The sequence below is a fragment of the Parus major genome, chromosome Z (assembly GCF_001522545.3).
Source record: "Parus major isolate Abel chromosome Z, Parus_major1.1, whole genome shotgun sequence".
NCBI lineage: Eukaryota > Metazoa > Chordata > Aves > Passeriformes > Paridae > Parus > Parus major.
In genome coordinates this window covers 33,608,378-33,621,332 of record NC_031799.1, presented here as the reverse complement: position 1 = coordinate 33,621,332, position 12,955 = coordinate 33,608,378, and the positions used below count along the sequence as shown (strand labels likewise).

Below are 12,955 nucleotides of genomic sequence, written 5' to 3'. Positions count from 1 at the left end.
TTTGTAGTTCACTTTTCCCAGAAAAAGTTCTTCCCCACCTTAGGGAAAAATGTATGCTTAACAGCAATGCTTAACAGCAATGCTCTCTTTTCCTTCTGTACACAAGATACAGTGAGCATACACAGGATTGCTCTTGACTTCATCTAAATAGTAATACTGGGTGGTATTTATGCATCTCATCAAGCAGCATCCTCACTATCAATAGCAGCAGTATTATTAATAACATAAATACAAGCAGGCATTCATTGTATTACAAAAATGACTAAGTACAAAGCAGACTGAAAAAGGTAGGGTAAAAATGCTCTGTCAAGTAGAGTTTGAGCAACTGAGTCAGCAGTCACCTGGTGCACAGAATATTTTATTATTTTTCAACACTTTTTCAGTCTTTTTGAAGACTTAAAGTTCTGGCCTCATAGAAGATATTCATGTAGACTGTCTTTAGGCGCAAATTCTTAAAAACTGCTTTCTGCTAAAAATGACTTCCTGGAAATTCCCAGTACTATATGCAGTGAAATTTGTTGTAGCTTCTGCAAAGGTGAAAAAGCACAGCTGTCTACAAAATCGTTCCTGGAGACAAGCCAAAGCGTGGGGAAAATGGGGTATTTCCCTCAACTGCCTTTGCTCACGGGTTTTAATTACGTGCTAATGTGAAAGTCTCTGAAAACTCCCTGATCAACTTTCAGGTGGTTTTGAAGGCAGGGCTTGCCAAAACCAGGCTCTGTTTCAGATTAAATGGCTTGACTCCCTAGCTGTTTGCATGATCACCAGTAAGCAGTCCTGTATGTCTAAGTTTCTTCTGAGAAACTTCAGAACAAACTGCTTTTGTAAGAAACACAGGCTGCAATTATGGCACCAGTTTACAAATAAAAAAATTTAGTCTGTTTTGCCCATTGCTAATGCTTGAATTCCACTGCCATCTCAGGAATGAGACATCCGGCAGTAACTATGCATGACAAGCCTGAATTGATACAGAAGGAAACATCATCCTTCACAGTGTCCTCTTCTTTCATCCCCAAGCTTCTGTGCCACACTGCAGCAGCTAAACTAAGCAAGGGCCTAACTGGAATTAAAATCAGATGAACCAGTTAAATCAAAACAAGCACAGACTGAATGAATGTGGACCTGCAGCTTCAGTCATGTGCGGAAAAACATAGTAAAAATATCTTTGGCCTTTATCATTAGGAGTTACTTGTGATGTTTTCAGAGGGGCTTTATTTCTAATTTACAACTTCTAATTGTAGGAAGAGACAATGTAATTTAAAAAAATAATTTTATTTTTTTCCAAAATTAGTGTTAAAATAATCTGGAATACAAGTTGAGCTTAACAGAAAGCAGAAACCAGCAGTTCCATCAGTAATATTTAGACACTACTGCAGTTCTTAAAGTTTTGAGAAGCTTGTGTGATTTTGGATACAAAAGCAAAACTTCCCATACAGTAAGAAATGTAAAATTACTAGTCTTAATCTCATCAGGTACAAAACTGAAGTTTCCCTGAGAAGATGTAATTACAAACTAGTGTATAAAGTACCTACACAATATATATCACAGTATCAGGGTGCTTTAAGAATACAAAATAAAGATTTGAATTCCTTAATACTCCATGCTGAAGACAAATTTTCAATAGGATTAACAATTTCATGTAAGAGAACTGCAGCAAACAGATCTAAGTAAAATGGTAATAGCTGGCTTTGCATATCCCCTTTTGCACAGCTTTTAGATCATTTCTAATGTTATATTCCTGAGATCTTTCAGTACTTAATATGAAGTGCAGTCCAGCTGCTTTTTACCCCATCCCCTCATCTATCTCTTCCAGCTAGCATTACAATCATGGGAAAAAAAAAAATAAAAAGATGAGAATAACCATGAACAATATGCATTTTCTATGCCTTAAAAGAGTTTAGCCAAAGGAAGTCCATTAATTATGCCTTCTATCCCTTCTGGATAATAAATATTCCAAATAACTGGCTTTCCAAAAACTGCTGTCTGATTTTGTACTTAAAGCTCCAAGCCTCAATATGCCACAAGGCATACTTGAGACATTTAGTTTTCTCCCCCTTGTCCATGGACAAGGCAGGGCACGAGCACCACCACACCAACATGGTGAGAATCATTATACCCATTATCAGCATCACCACCGTTGCTGTAACACGTTAAAGTATGTCGCAGTAGGGTATTTGCACCTTTGTATAAATACCTAACAGGAGCATACGTTTCAGTTCTTTTGCAGATACAGAGCTTTGTGCCGCAAATACTCTTCCAAGCACTTCACTGCAAAAGGGTCGACATCAGTGTCAAACTTATTAGCAAATAAGTGGTGGTTTCGTAGCATCCAGTTCAAGTCTCCTACTCCAAAAACACAGACAGAGCGAATGTGAACTCCACTGCATGGTGGGTAGGGTGCACCTTTGGACACATCACCTTCAAAGTACTGCCACTTGACAAATCTGGCCAGTGCATTCATGTCAGAAACGTCATACTTGTCACTGGAAGAAAATGCGCCTGGGACTTCAGGGATTCTCTGAATTGTTGCCCACAGGTACTCATCTGGGCTGTAAGTATCTTTCGCCCACTCAATGAACTTAAGTATTTTGCTGTTTTCTAGTACATATTCTACAAAGCTTCTGCTAACTACAAAATAAGCACTGCCAGAAAAAACTGGAGTACTGAGAGGTGGTAGTTGTTTGTCTATGCCTGTGTTCTTTATTTTACCATCAACAATCTCATGGTGTTTTTTCCACCTTACTTCTTTATAAACTGGCATTTTTTCTGTTTCCAAGCTGTTTTCACCCTTAAGGGCTTTTAATTTCTCTACTATTTCCTGGTTTGTCTTTATAGGAAAGTCCATACCACATAGGTTTATTAGGTATTTCCAGTTTGAACTTCTTCTGTAGAGATCTTTCATGCAGTTAATGTCCGCCTGCACTCTGCTCCATGAAGCATATACCACACTTTCTAACTGGCTGGAAATAAAGACATTATCAAAACATGAGACTATTCCCTTCACAGCAGCAAAAAAGGATTCTGGAGACTTTTTGTCTACATGAATGCAGTAAAAATTCTGTGGAGCGTAGATTGATCTTAGAAGTCTATCAAGCATCTCAATTTTGTGATAAACAACTATTGAGTAAGCAATTGGAAATTCTGCTTCTTCATTACTGAGAGGCTCCATAATGTATTTCCTAGTCTTGGTGAAGGAGGCACAGTCTGCAGTCATGTTAATATAATCATCTGTTGTTAGTCTGGGGCGTTTCTTAAACGACACTGATAGTGCCTCAAGCTGTACCTTTTGTATTTCTTCTATATCCCCCTCAATAATCTTGGTGCAGTTAACATTGCTAATAGGATCTTCCTTTGTTAGCTCCAGATGTCTCCGATTCAGGAAGTCTTCTTTCTGGTTAACTTTCAAAACTGAAATTATTACTAAAATGAGAGTTAGACCCAAGAAAAGCTTAAAGCGCAAGTTGTGGCAAAACCGTAATTTCCTCTTCAGCATTTCAAATACCAAGTAGCTTTGCAGGACTTATAAAAAAACAAAAAGGTTCTCCTTCTCTGTTCATATGAGCTTCGACAACTTCACAAAAAAATTTGCGTTTTGCAGGAATTTGGCAAGTTTTTCAGGGAAATGGAAGGAAAAATCCTAAAATAAAATGGAATATGACAGTCATTCTTAGACTAAAAGGTTTCTTTAAAAAAATCAGTGATTAATAATGACATTCTCAATTAGTGACAGTAAAAAGCTGAATAGTTCAGCCAAAAATATTCTGTTGAAAATTAAAAACTAATCAATTTTTTACAGAAAAACACTGGGAGAAGCGGACAACATTCATGAAACTTTTACAGTGCTAATGCTACTAACTGAAGTTCGGTAAGAAAATAGAGCTGATTCAGCTGTATCTATAGATGTTATAGATCTATAAAACTGCAGTCAGTTACACTAATGAGAAGCAAGTATTTCTTGTTAATTCATGCCTTAGAGCTTGATAAGAATTCTTAATACCCACTTCAGGGTTGACATAGATTTCTTTATCATTAAAACTTACCACTCACTTCCTGGATGGTAGTCATGCTTTAGTTCTCACTGGCAAAAAGCCACTGCAGTCTTTCAAGATTTTTGTGTGAGATAGTCTCGTCAACATCCTGCATATGCACTTAGAAATACCACCAGGAAAGAGCTGATGAGAAGTGTGAGAAAGAAAAAAGTTATTATAGCAGGGCACCTCAATTTTCACAGTTGTGAGAAAAACTGTTACCGAATTGCTGAAATAGCTTTATTAGGTAAGAGGCAATAGTTCTGACCCATATCTCCAGCTGTTTTTATCAAGTCACTTCAAGTGCACAAATCTAAGTGCACAGCAGTGTTGTGCTACCAGCATTTAAACACACTTGTTTTTATGACTCATCAATTGTTTTTATGTGGAGATTTGCTGCAATGCTAGATTTCAACAAGATTTCTAGCCAATTTTATTTTCTGCTTTACTGCACAAGCACTAGGTAATTTTTGTTTGTTAGTTCTGCTACTCTTTAGGCACCTGTTTTCTGTTTCAGTACTCTGAAAAGAATCACTGCAGTTGTGCAGTAGCTAAATCTGTAGCTGTTGAGAAAACCGCACTCTAGAACAGCAGAACCGGCTGCCTTTTTTTTTCTGAAGGTGCTATTTCATGCAGGTAAATTGATCAAGAACAGGATATCCTTAAATAACTTACGTTGCTACTCAGATGCCAAATCTAATCACAAACTCACTGCCTAACAATTTAGTGCAGGTTTGAATTTCAAACCAGCCTCTACATGCAAAAGCCCACACAGTTTACAGATAATGTCTTCCAAAAACATGAATGTGTAAGTTTATGAAATATAAAATATTTGAGAGATACAAGGTTCCTTACATTTTTACTACTTTCAAGAAAAAAGCCAGTGCCTCAGAACAACTTTTTAAATAGCTCTAAGAATAACAGCTACTAAGAAAGACTGGTAAGAAACTCTGTTTAAGAAAAATAATTATGTACTGTGTCCATTACTGTGTTTTGCCATAAGCTATTCAGCGTAAGAATTTCCTTTTCCTGCCTATTTTCTTTAAGCTACCCCAGCTGCATTTTAGGTTTTAATTCCTAAACTGTGGCTCTTAAGCTGCTACATGTAGATATCAGAACAGGTGCATTTAAGAAAGTAAGGGATGGCATCACAGAGTTTTTTTTAGTAATGCTGCCCGGGATGCATTACACGTTGGGTCCACCACTTTTCCCGTGGCACTGCAAACTGACTGGGGGAATGTGGTAGGTGGGAGGAAGGTGTGGAACACTGCGAAAACATCTAGCACAGCTATGGGAATCAGCAATTTTTAAGTACTGTAGTCAATATTTTATATTTCAAGCCAACAGCAGGCAGAGACACAAACTAGACACAAATTTATGTGACTAACAGCATTATATAAATGTTTGATTTATGCCGAAGTGTACTTTGTTTTCAGAATTACAATTTTAAGTATTTTACCCTGCATTTCTAATTTATTTTAAGGAAGGCAAACATTTGTTCACAGTAATTTTAGATGTACACTGAAGTCAAACTGGAAGAAAATTTAAATTTTAAAACTTAAGAAAAGTAGCCCCATGAGCTAGCATACAATTCAGCTGAGAGCACACAGAGGGAAATTCTAATAGTTAAGGTCTTACACTTTGAATTAAAAAAATATTAAAAAGAAAATTCCAAAATTCTGGATTTCTGCTTGCAATATGACATCAAATAACATAATACAGAATTAACATAATTTAGAACATGTTTTAATATGCTTTGTAACTTATCACAGACTTTTGTACTTAATGTCCTGCTTGTTTTCACTACTAGATCTAATCCATTAAAAATAATATTTATCACATATTAAATTAATAAAAGAAGGAGACTAAATATATGATAATGTCCATTTGGTATATATTTTCATAGGATGAAGTTTGTGATACTGTTAATCTTCAATTACTGTATTCTGCCTACAAACTTAAAAATTAAGACATTTCTAGAACTTAAAGTGTGCTTCAAATACAGTTATATTTGTGATACTTTAGCTGACACTGGAATCCTTTCTTTAGGTTGTTAGCACTATTATTTTATACTATTCTTAGTTTTCATAGGAGCACTACCATTGAGAAATAAAACACACTCAAGAAGATTACCAAGCAATCACTGTTCCAGAGGAGGAACAGTCTTAACTGAAAGTGACCATGGCAGTCTTCACCTTCTAACATTTTCAAAGAATAAAGCTTGCTAAGAAGTCTTTCCTGCTCCCATTTTAGAATGAAAACTAAGAAAATTTAGTTGAGTGCAGGATAAAGAATTAAAAAAAATTCCTTTCATAAAGATCTTGTATACCCAGCTGGGTGCAATTCCTCTATTGTTCAGAGCTCAGAATAATCAGACCCGGCATTTTCATTATAACAAAATGAGAGATCTGCAAACATTTACACATTAACATGGCTCTTATCTTCATGTGGATTTTTTTTCCCTGCTAATTTCTCTCATTGGCATGCTGTTTCCTCAGACCAATTTTAACAGTAAGTTACTATTTGTTCATGCTCACAATTTCGAAGTCCTAAAATTTGATCATATCCCATTCCAAAAGCTGATCTTTCACAAGGTAAGATTTGTTACCTTTCATCTAATAATACACTTAATACATTTACTGAGCCTACAACACTCATTAATATAGTTTCAGACTACATTCAGTTACGCTTATTACCATCAGTAAGCTTTAGCTCTGCATAGTCTTATGTGCACACTAGATAGAGAATTACCTTGTCAGAGGCAGAGCACATTGCACTTTGGGAGAGATGGAGGTCTGCAAAGCTATGGAGAAAATGCTTTATTTGGCAGCCTTCGTCTTGCTCTCAACTGAGGTTGAGTTGAATCACTTCCTTTTTTTAACTGCTTTTTTGTCAAGTCAAAGTCTGTATTTCTGAAGCAGTTGTTATTAAAAGGGGAAATTTACAGCAGTTGCTGGTAGTTTGGGGAGCAAGTACAAAGGTTGAGTTAGCTGCCCACTTCCCTCTTTCCTGCCATATACAAATTGTATGGTATGACTAGACAAAACCAGGATAATTTCATCTTGATTTCTAGTAAACACAAAATCAAATAAGAAACCTAGGTCTTCAAAACAAAAACCATCCAAAATCTCCAAAACAAACATACAAACAAAAAAAAAAACAAACCACCAAACGAACACTTTCCCAATAGTATACCACAGCTTGGAGAGAGATCAGAGCCGGTGTGGAGGTTTTTTGCAGACAGGCTGGACTGGAGCTGCTGGTCCCACAAATGAGGATGTTTGTGGGCATGCAAAGGTGGCAGGACGCTGCTCTGGCACCACGATGTGCTGTTCATGAAGGAGGAACCCTGCTCCCATCTCTGGTACCCACTCACTGGGCCAGGAGGAGTGCAACAACAGATCCAACCAGATGGCCTCTGAGGAGCTCTCCAGTCAGAGAAGCCACAAAGATGGATCTGCTGGGAAGTCCTAACAGGTTACAAAGGTATATCCAGAATGCTTCAGAGCACATACAGTTACTACAATAACCATGCTTCCATTCAGCTGCAGTCACACAGAACATTCATTCTGATGGGGAAGTGATTTTTAAAGCAGTAAGCAGTTTGTATAAACACAAACATCCATGAACACAAAGACAGACTGCGTGGACTGCAGCATCATCTGCAAAGATCCGCCAGACACAGAAGTCATTTACTCAGCTTTCCACGACAGCAAGCAGCACAATCTTGAAAGCAGATTTGCCTGTAACTAAATCAAAGAACTTGCATCTGTTTTGTTAGGGAGCGTTCAGTCTTGAGTTTACATGAAAATGAGGACTAGTCATAGGCTGCGTAGTTAGCTTACCATAAGCCTTTACGGGACCCTTAATTTTGAAATCATATGCAGCAGGGTTTCATGTGGGCACAGCTGTCTGCAACTGACAACGCTCTGTAAGAGTAGATGCTTTTCCTTCAGAGGTGCTTAAGAAAACAATAAAAAGGGAAAAATACACTCCCTTTTTTGCAGAAAAACCCAACACATTTACAGTCCTTTGTTAACTAGGAAGATAGCTTTAAACAAAACTCCACAAGTAGTCACTTGCTACATCCACCACTACATGGAAATTAAATACTGAGAGTAGCTGAAAGTAGACAGATGTTTTTTCAGAGCTAAAAAAGAGAGATGAAAATAAATTCAGAGCTCCAGCTTATTTGAAGATCTTAAATTCAATTTTTAGGAATCCAACACACTAAAGTATTTTTGTTTCAAAAAATGAGTAACACACGAACATACACTCTGTGAAGATTGTAAATTGAAAAAGGAGTAAGTTTTACTAGCCTCTCTAGTACTCTCTTATACTACCGTATCACATAAACATTCTGCAGAACAGTTCAAAGCCTGACTCCTATTTCGAATCCTGTCCATCCTTAGAGGCCTCCCAGATAGAGATAACAGTGCAAAATTTCAACTAAGGAGAGTAAAGATGTTATGGTGAAGTCATTCAGTGACCAGCTCCTACCTCAGGAAGCTTGTGACTCTTAGTATGGACAAAAAGATATGTTTTACCTCAAGGTTACTAACACTGAAAGTACAGATAGATCAGAAAACAAAAAATCATGAAATCTAAACTAATGTTGGCCAATTTAACGTGTGGTAGAACTGCCTGGGGTTCCTCAAGTAATTTCAGCTACTTCAAGGTGAAACGCACACCCATTTTTTTCACATTATTCTGAAGTAGGACCTATAACATCACCAGGAAGAGAGCAATTACTGCACTCCTCATGCCCACACAAAAAATTTTGCCAATTTTGTGACAATGCTGTATTTTATAACAGGACTCAATAGCAGGAAATGTAATCTATAAAACCAGAAGGAAGGCAGAAGGAAAAGGTTTTCAAATTTTTGAGTACTTGGATCTGTCTTCAAGCACAACATAGAAAATATTCTGGGATTTTCTTTAGCCCTATGGAGAAGCCAGCATTTTAAAGCCATATCTACAGTTACAGCTCATCAGTGAGCTAAAGAATCATCAGTGAACTTCTGAGATACTCTATCACAGTTTCCAAGATGAGGATTCTGTTTGTTTTACTAAGTTCCTCTAATAGCACCACAATTATCCCATGTAGAATAATGATCCACATTGCAAAAAAGCCGTGTCTCTGGAGCTGTGAAGTAAACCTAACAGTGAAAGTTACTTCAGCTGTAGTACTGGGTATGTTACATTTCTGTGGCACTACCTTTTTTTCACCTATTCTAAGGTGAAATTCTATGTTGATAAAGTTAGGTGTTTTCCAGTTTCAGAAGCTTATGAACCAGAGTAAAGGAAGAACTTTTGAATTATGTTAAAATCCAAAGCAAAACTATGAGGGATTATTAAAAAAAGTGAAATTAAATCTTTCAGTAAGACTAGAGGTGAGTTTTCCAACATGGAAATAAAATCGGAGAGCAGGATTTTGCTCAGTAAATGTAATATTTTCAGCAAATAGACTGTAAATCTTTAGCTTGCATTTAGTTTATGCTAGGAAAAAAAGGCTGATTTGGCTTATTTTTTTAGCAACTATTGGCTCTCCTGGCCTCAGGAAGTATCACTCCAATAATTTAGATTTCATAGGAAAGGCATTATGCTGATAACTGGTATACACTACAGGCAGAATAGCTAATCATTGAGGAGAGAAAATATTTACTTTTGTATACACCTACTTTCAAAAGCAATGTAAGTGAACTCCAACTTGAGCTACAAACACTGCATTATTTTCACAAAGATTTTCAAGTTTAAAGACAGAATAGCTAGATTTGTCCCTTCTTTTCTCACTACCATTTCTGATTCTTATTCTTGCCAGCTCTGTGGTCAAATACCTCATATTCCATTAAAAATTATATTTAAAATAGCAGACTCCAAAATGGCAATTCCCTCCTGCTGCCACAAAGAAGTCTACTTTTCTGAGTAACGCTGAAAGGCAAGTGTCAGAGCATAACAGTCTCCTGTCAGGCTTCCTTCTCAGTCCTCTCATCCAACCTGGCCCACAAAAAACTATTTACAACCTTCTAAACTGCTTTTTTCATTCTGACCAAAACGAAGGGGTTTTTTTTAGGGTTTCCCCGGTTACAGAGAGTTTCAGAGAGGGAGAGAGAGAGGAAAAAAAAAGCACCACCTACGACTGCAACAGCTCAGGAGCATCTGGTATGCCCTAAGCCCTAGCCGATTCCACACCAAACCAACACCCCCCCGGAGGGCAAGAGCCTGCCCCGGGCTCCCTGCGTGCACTGCCGCGGGAGAAGGCAAACGGAGGCTGGGAAGACAGACAGACAGACAGAAACTGGGGAAACAAAACAAAATAAGAAAAAAGGAGGCGTGGCGGGGAAAAAGCATAGGAAGAAAGGGGAAGGGGAAATGAGAAAAAAAGGGGAAAGAAACAGAAGGACATAAGTAGAATCAAAAATAAGAGGGAAGACGGGAAGGTGGGGGGAAGAGGAGGGTAAGGCGGGAAAGGAGAGGGAGAGAGGAAAGTGGTAAGGAAAGCAAAAAGAGGTGTGGAAAAAAAGAAGGAAAGAAGGAGGGAAAGGACAGAGGCACAACAGATGCGTCTCCCTGCCCGCCCTCCAGTGCAGCACCTGCCCGACGAAACGGCGGCTCCTGAAGTAGTGTTGCGAGGCTCCGTAGGGTACGGCGCCGGCGGAGAGCGACGCTCCAGGCCACCCGCTTCGGGATCACACCGCTCCCGGTACGCCTCCAGCACCCAGGTGCGGAGCAGCCCGGGGCAGGCAGGCAGGCAGCCCGGCCACCTCCCCTGCGGGCGCGGCCTCGAGCTGCCCAGCTCTTGCCCTGGGCTGGGGGCCCCTCGCCCCTCCCGCACACACCCGTGGGTCCAGCCGGCCCGGCCCGGCCCTCCGCGGCACCGCGGCCGTGCTCAGGGTCCCGCCCCTACCTCTCCGCCCCCAGCCTGGCCCAGACCTCACCCACACCGTGCCCTGGCAGCATTGGCAAGTACGCGTGTTAATCTTCTTTATTGCTTGCTCTAACGCTTCTTTCAGTAGTACCGGTAACGTTGGCATCCACGCAGGACCAGCTGCTCTGCTGGAGGATCGAAGGGCTCTCTCGTGGTTCCCAGCCCCAAAGGACGCGGGCTGGGGGCCGGGTGCCACGGGGGGAAGGCCCTGGGCGGGCCCGGTGTGGCTGCGGCAGCCGCGCGTTGTCAACGGGGAGCCGGCGGGACCGGTGCTCCTGAGGCGGCAGCCCGAAACTCGCCTGCGGCTGCTACATGTGAGCTGGAAGGAGTCCCTGAGGGAAAATCGAGATACGGAGGGGAGGGTGGGGTGGAAGGGCAACAGACCTCGTTGGGAAGCGGTGTACGAAACTTGAAGCTATGAGGAGTAATACGTGTCTAGGCAGAGCGTGAAGAAGACTCAGATTTCTTGTTCACTTAGTCCCTTCAAATATCTGTCCGACGATAAAAATCGTACACTGGGCTTGGAGAGCTGTGAAACATGAAGGTGAACCTTAGGGGCAAGCCTCTTATTATTTTAGCAAAGTACTTTGAAAGAAAACAGAAAATTAAATTTCAAGGAAATAAAAAGTTCAAAGAGAGCATGTGCCTCATTAAAAAGCCCCACGTGCTGCAGCCTGCAGCAGCTTGAACGGTGTTTCCAGAATTCCTTGGAATCTCATGCATTATCTGGCATACAGCTTGATTTGGCAGCTGGAGGCGCACTTAATTGCGGGCTTTCCTGGCAATTTCTCATCTCAATTGTGAGATTGTACTGAGGGGTCCCGCATCTGCACTGATCAAGAAGCTGGAAGGCAACAAGAAAATGGGATTAGCTTTCAAGGCTCTTACTGGAACACACTGCAAGCAGAAGAGGGCATTGCCTCCACACATTACCACATGGATCAAACAGCTTATTTTAGGAATGGACAGCAAGATCTCAAATTTTCATCATTGTATTGTCAAGAGAATATTTAATGTGTGTATATATATAAATATATATGCTGGGTAAAGAATTAGTGTGTAGATGCATGCCAGCTTGGCAGTTCTCCCTTTTTCCTCTTTTTCCTGGCAGATGTGGGGGGAAATGATGGTTTTCTAGTGTTTATTTTATTTATAGGACTGAACTTCTGTTCACTTTTGATTGTTCATGGAGCACTATGCCAAAAAGGCCTTTCATCTGTAAACCCAGTAGAGGCTGGTAAGAAGCTTTTAGCAGGAGACAGAAATCTGAGGGAGTGGGCATGATTTCCTATTAGTTTTCCCCATGAAAAGTAATGTTTTGTAATTATTAATGGTTTATGATTATAGACAGTGACTATGTCTTGTTGGTCTTTGATGTAAATTAGAAAAATAAATTATAGTGTAAATTTAAGTGTTTGTTCTCTTGCTAAACTGCCTACAAAACATTACAGTATTGCAATCACAGTACAAGTAGCAGAGCTGCACACCATTATTCTTTAGAGAATGAATTAGGTAAGCATTAGGGGCAGATGTTTCCTCTCAGTTTTCCATTCACCCTCCCCCTAATTCCTTACAAAGCTACAGATGCAAGGATGTCCAATGCAAAGTCACCAGCTAGAGCTGATATATATTGATGCACTAACAAAGTACCATCTAACAAGTACTTCCTGTGGAGAGAAAAAAAAAAAAAAGCATTAAAGTGATTACTGCATGTAATTATTTCAGGTAGAGGACTGAAGTTAAGAAGCCTGTTATTCTCTACTATTCCAACTTTGGCACAAGTAAAAAATGGAATTCTGTTGTGGTGTGTTTTTCTTTCAATAAGTTTGAGGTCCTCATACAGATGGTTCACTCGCTTACCCCCCCGGTTTTGTTGGTATAATCCAAGCTGAATCCTCCTCCCCTGCACCATCAATCATTGTATCTCAACCCCTTCTTCCAGTACGTTCCCTGCCAGTCATGGTAACCCTACCCCTTTATCCAGATCCTTCCCTGTCAG

General features: G+C 39.8%; 1 protein-coding gene across 6 annotated transcripts; it reads right to left on the bottom strand.

Annotated features, from left to right (window-relative positions):
- Positions 1 to 1,251: 1,251 nt before the first annotated feature.
- Positions 1,252 to 11,065, bottom strand: GCNT1 (glucosaminyl (N-acetyl) transferase 1). 6 transcript variants are annotated; one of them, XM_015615007.3, is made up of 3 exons: positions 11,048 to 11,065; positions 4,041 to 4,172; positions 1,252 to 3,637 (listed from the first exon to the last, which is right to left on the bottom strand). In XM_015615007.3, exon 3 carries the CDS (start codon positions 3,491 to 3,493, stop codon positions 2,213 to 2,215), a length of 1,281 nt encoding a protein of 426 aa, XP_015470493.1. In that variant the 5' UTR covers positions 3,494 to 3,637; positions 4,041 to 4,172; positions 11,048 to 11,065; the 3' UTR covers positions 1,252 to 2,212. The 6 variants fall into 6 exon arrangements, with proteins under 6 accessions (XP_015470493.1, XP_015470492.1, XP_015470489.1 ...); XM_015615006.3 differs by lacking the exon at positions 11,048 to 11,065 and adding an exon at positions 10,622 to 10,716 and having other exon boundaries at positions 1,254 to 3,637; XM_015615003.3 differs by lacking the exon at positions 11,048 to 11,065 and adding an exon at positions 10,622 to 10,711 and having other exon boundaries at positions 1,254 to 3,637; positions 4,041 to 7,485.
- Between the last annotated feature and the right edge of the window lie 1,890 nt (positions 11,066 to 12,955).

Excerpts from the sequence above, each read along its gene's own strand:
- GCNT1 (XM_015615007.3), bottom strand. The coding sequence starts at position 3,493 with ATGCTGAAGAGGAAATTACGGTTTTGCCACAACTTGCGCTTTAAGCTT.